The sequence below is a fragment of the Aethalodelphis obliquidens genome, unplaced genomic scaffold, assembly GCF_003676395.1.
Source record: "Aethalodelphis obliquidens isolate GAN/ISIS:26980383/991018 unplaced genomic scaffold, ASM367639v1 scaffold1710, whole genome shotgun sequence".
In the NCBI taxonomy this organism is placed as follows: domain Eukaryota; kingdom Metazoa; phylum Chordata; class Mammalia; order Artiodactyla; family Delphinidae; genus Aethalodelphis; species Aethalodelphis obliquidens.
This window is the reverse complement of record NW_020839621.1, coordinates 1-5,393: the sequence shown is the minus strand read 5'-3', so window position 1 is coordinate 5,393 and position 5,393 is coordinate 1. Positions and strand designations below refer to the sequence as shown.

The 5,393-nt window shown below is 39.6% G+C and overlaps 1 protein-coding gene across 1 annotated transcript; it reads right to left on the bottom strand.

The window, feature by feature from the left end:
- Nucleotides 1-2,346: 2,346 nt before the first annotated feature.
- On the bottom strand, nt 2,347-4,362 carry LOC113617074 (endogenous retrovirus group K member 5 Gag polyprotein-like). Its single transcript, XM_027100390.1, has one exon. It carries the CDS (start codon nt 4,360-4,362, stop codon nt 2,347-2,349), a length of 2,016 nt encoding a protein of 671 aa, XP_026956191.1.
- Between the last annotated feature and the right edge of the window lie 1,031 nt (nt 4,363-5,393).

The window sequence follows — 5,393 nt, the reverse complement described above, 5'->3', positions numbered from 1 at the left end:
CTCGTCCATGCTGAGACTCAAAGGCACTTCCTATGTGGCTCCCGGCATCTCCCCCTTTTTTATTTTTTTTTTAAAAAAGCAGTATGCAATTCCACTTTGGTTTTATATACACTCTGGAGGGCAGCTTGAATTAATCGGATGATGACTGGAAAAGAAATAAGAAGCAAAATTATAACCACTCCGGCAGCCCCGTAATTTATTAAAATATGCATAAAGGAATTATCCTTAAAATAACTTTGTAAGTTTTGTAAAAATTCTGCAGCAGCCTTAGAAGGATTCATATCATATTGAGAGGCTGCAATATCATGAATTTGTTTGTGTAAATGTTCCAAATCAATTCCCAAATCACTAGAATTCCACACATTTAAAATGTGCATTTGAATTTTCTCCCAGGAATATTCAGAATGATTTACTTTTAAAGGAGTAACACATATCCAGGAATATTTTTTATGGCAAGTTAGGGATAGACGAATTTTTAAGGCTGTAAGTTCTTGGCCAATATGTAAAACTGCTTCCTCAAGGGCATCAACTTTAGCTTCTAACTTTCTATCTATTGCTTCCTGGGTTGCTAAAGCCAAGGATATATTTTTTGATAAATCATTTGCATATTGTGCTGTTTGTACTTCTTTTACTAAAGTATATGTTGCAACAGTAAAAGAACTCAGTATTCCTATCAAGGCGGAAATTCCCAAAATCAAAGTAGCCACAAATCTTTTTGGCCTTATGAGTTCTCCAACCTGTCTTACAATTTCCGCCCCTATATCTGTATACCAAGATTCATTAGGCGTTACTGGCAGCATTATATAAGCTGGTCTTTTTAACACCATTATAATTGAAACATTTATTTCAGGAGTAATGCAAGTGGTTAACATGCATTGCTGACAAGTAATATAAAACCTCATATTATATTGCATAATCTGTAATTTTTCACTATCATTAGAAAGCAACAGGGAATACGGAGATGATACACAGGTTTGAATATAGTACTCTTCCACATGGGTAGTAGCTCTAACTAGTGTTATTTTATGAGTGGTTAAGGGCAATCTCCATAACTGAGATTGATAATAGGTTTTATTTTCATGAACAAAAGTATAAATAGGAGCCACCCATCCATGATTATTCCATCTATTTACCTTCAATGGACGGGGAATATAGGAGTCATTCCATGGATATCTCAAAGCACTTTTTAAATATTGTCTATAATCTTCTTCAGGATTTTGAATACTCCAATCTGAAATATAATATTTAGTTCCAGGAATGGATATTTTATTTTCTTTATTATACATACAATATATCCATGAAGGATATCCAGTTTTAATATCTTTCCAAATCCATTCATCTGTAGCTTTCCCTGCAGCCTCATCACAATCATCATATCTAGGAGGATGAACATCTTTAGCTGGATATTTATTAACATAAACTTGATTTTGTCCTACAACTTTTCCTAACAATGACCATAGATATCTTGTGGTTTTATCTCTTCCTACTGGCTCTTTAGGGGAGTCTGTCAAGAATCCTGCATCAACTACTGACAAACACCCATTCTTTGTTTGACTATTTCCTATTGACCCTGAGCCAAGAAAAAAGCATATTGGAGGAAAGTCAGTCTGACCTGTAAATGAGTAATTAAAATTGATTACAAATTGTTTATAGCCCTGCATTCCTCGAATGCCATCGGTCAATTCAGGAAATGAGGAAGTTACTGGAATAATAGAATCTCTCCAAGTACATGCATGTAAGATAGGAGGATCTGGAAAGTAAGCCCAATACGTACCATTGGCACTTACCTGAACCGAAAGCAAGCTAAGCATAGCCACAAAAAAATTAGCAGTCGTCAAAGGCAATCCTTGAGCATTCACAGCATTTTCAGCATTCAGGCAAAGCCTTTTAATTGCCCCCCAAGTTATTGGAGGCGCTTCAATGGTGGAGACTGCATACCTTCTTTTTCGTGAACAAGAAAGTAATAAAGGCTTTTTCTCCGAAGTTTCCGGAGGAGTTTGTACCTCTTTATCACAAAATGACTTAAGGGACAGTTGTTTCATCGGGGGAACTAGCATCGCAGCCACAAGACTGTCTGGTTTCACTTTCTGTGGATGCGGCTCCGCCATCTCGGCAATGGTAGTAATAACAGCTGTGCTATTCTTTGTCCCACATAAATTTGCTGTGTCTTATTAGAGGGAGCCACCATTATGTGAATTTCTCCTGTATAGTCAGAGTCAATTACTCCAGGCAAAACTGTTAAACCAGATAAGGAAGTTGAACTCCTACCAATAATTAAACCCATTACTCCTGGGGGTAATGGACCTTTAATCCCAGTTGGTATTTTTATGACTGGAGAGTCAGGAGTTAGTATTGTTGCGGAGGTGGCACAGAGGTCCAATCCTGCGCTGCCTGGGGTGGCCCTGAACAATTTATCAATTCCCCTGAGGGAAGAAAGGGATTGAGCGTCTGGTGAATTGCCCCTATTGTTTGTTGGGCCCGGGGTTGGGCCCGAAGTAAGTTTCCCGAATTAGTTCCAGCAGGTGTATCTGGAAAAACAGGTGTAGGATACATTGGCATCTGAGCTCCAGCCTGAGGCACTGTAGAAACCCCATTAAGGGGAAGAATGTGTCCGTCCTTGTGATATTTACTCCTACACAATTTAGTCCAATGATTTCCTTTCCCACATCTTTGGCAAGGAGTCTTTGGGACCCCAACATTACCAGAAGGTATCATTCTAACAGGACCTGCTGGAGGCGCATTTTTATTAGGACATTCCCTACTGAAATGGCCGGCGCCTCCACAAGCAAAACAATTATTTCCCTTTGGCCCCTTAGGGTTTTTTGTTTTCTGAACCATATTCATCATGCATTGAGGAAGCGTTTCTCCCTTTGGGGCAGCTGCCAAGGCAATCCCTTGCATATAGGAGGGTCCCACGTCAGAACATTGTTTAATAAAATCTGAAATGCTTCCAGTTTTTCTGATTGACCGAATCAAGTTCTGACAAACAGGGTTTGCATTTTCAAAGGCTAATTGTTTAGCTAGTATGTTAGCTGCATCCTCATCAGTTATCACTCTTTTTATCTCTGTTAACAACCGAGAAACAAAATCCTCATATGCCTCCTCAGGTTTTTGTCTTAAATCTGTTAAGGTGGAGGCTTTTCCTGGAGTCAAAGGCAAAGACTTCCAGGCATTTACTGCGCACGTAGTTACCTGCCATAAGGCCTCTTTTCCCATATGCATTTGTTGTTGGGCTGTATCATATTCTCCCTGGCCTAATAGCATATCTTTAGTAATGTTAAACTTATCCCTCTTCTTATTTAAGGCATGTTCTTTATTCACCTGTTCCTCATATTCTGTTTTCCAAAGCAGATATTGCCCTCCTGATAAACAGGCTTTTGTAACTTGAGTCCAGTCATATGGAGTCATCCATCTATTTGCTAAGGCATCTATAAGAGTCATGGTATAAGGTGCCAGTGGTCCATAATCTATACAGGCCTTTTTAAGTTCTTTTAAAAGTTTTAGAGGCAAGGGATCCCAATATACATCATCATCAAAACCACCCTCAAAAATGACTGGAAAACAGGCCGCAAAAGCATAATCATCATCCTCACTGTTTATTCTCCTATGTCTTTTATGTTCGCCTTGACCTTTATTAAAAGGTGGCGGAGGTGGCAAACCTCCGACATTTGAAATTCGGCTTCTTGACCCTTTTAGAGGAAAAAGTGAAGCTGGTGGTGCGGTCGGTAAACGACCCAAGGGACGCATGTCATGTAAATTAGGTCTATTTTTCTTAGTTTCTTGCATTGAAAAAGCACCAGGGGGTTCGTACTTCCTTCTTTCATAATCATATGCAGCAGCATCTAAATCATCCTGATCTGCAGGAGGCAATTCATCATCAAAAGGAGGACTTTTTAACAAATTAGAGTTTTTATCAGTAGGTGACTCATCTTCCTCCTCTGAGTCATTATCATTAAGGTTACAGTCTTTTAAAGCAGCAGCCAAAACCTCAGTTTCTTTTGACGGTTTTGGGGAAAGTAACGGAGTACATTTATCCATTACTTCTGCGGGATATTTATATGGGTTCTTCTGACCTTCAGGCAAGGGGGCAATGCTCTCTCTAATAAGGTTCCATAAAGTAAAAGTATCTACTGGGACCTTCTCAGGTCCAAAATGACTGTAATATACTTGCAAAGTTTGCCCCACCTTTTGCCATGTTTCTATATTAACTGTTCCCTGTTCTGGAAACCATGGGCATTGTTCCTGTACAAACTGAAAAAACTGAGTTAATTGCTTGTTAGTTACTTTAATTCCTCTTCCATTTATCATATGTTTAACTATATCAATAAACAAGAGCCTCTCCTTGGACTCAGCGTGTCCCATCTTGACACCGTCTTACTCACCTTCCTAACCAGTATTCCTAACTGGGGGTCCGCGGCACCCTACGGTGAGACTCCTATCCGTCCGAAAAAGAAATAATACTTACCCCTCCGGGTCCCTGTGCGGGCGCCACTTGCCGGGGACCAGCCCCAGCTGAACAGGATTCACCCAAAGGAGAAGACGGAGTCGGCGTGGACAGAACTCAGTACACCTCTTCTTGGATGCAAGGATCTGACAAATTTATTTTTACAATTTCGAAGCTTTTATACTGTGAGGCAATCTTATTTTCAATCTTAACAATCCAGTTCCCATGCCAAAAAATCCCTTACAAGAGCCATAAAACAAAAGTAATTTACATAAGCAGATTACATCAGCAGGTTAAACAGGTTAAGTAATCTTCTTATCGCTTGTAGTTTCTTTCATCCCCTGTGGTCAGGTACATCTTGGTCACGCCTAAGTCAGGAACTCTGTCTGCGGTTTCATCATTGTTCTTAGAAGAATTAGATGTTTTTGTACCTGTTTGTTCTGTTTAATCAGCCAGATCTTCAAAACATAAACTCAAGCACATTATTCTTTAGCACCAGTAAATATTTACAGGCTGTTTCAATCTATCTCTATAATCAAAGCAAGACACAGAATAATCAATAACCCTAGGGGGTCTTGGGGGAGGGCATTGTACCTTAAATTTGCCACCAAGTTCCTTTGCAAAATACTTATAAAATATAATTTGTGCTTTATATCTATTCTTATTTGGAGAGCACTGAAACTTATGTAAAGCTGTCAAAAAACCTACTCTATCTAGTTCCATATAAACCCACTTCAGCATAAAACCTCCCCGCCACCATATCCAAGTGTTTTTTAACATATCTTTAACTCCCCAGGGGGGCCATAACTCATCCAATTTACCTTGTAAAGTAAGCTCTTGCCATACAAATGCTCCTGTTGTGTTTCCCTGTACCCAATGCCCTGGCCTGGGAGTGGGGATTTCAGGTGTAGTCATTGGGGAAGCCGGGGTAATTACAATCTTTTTTTTT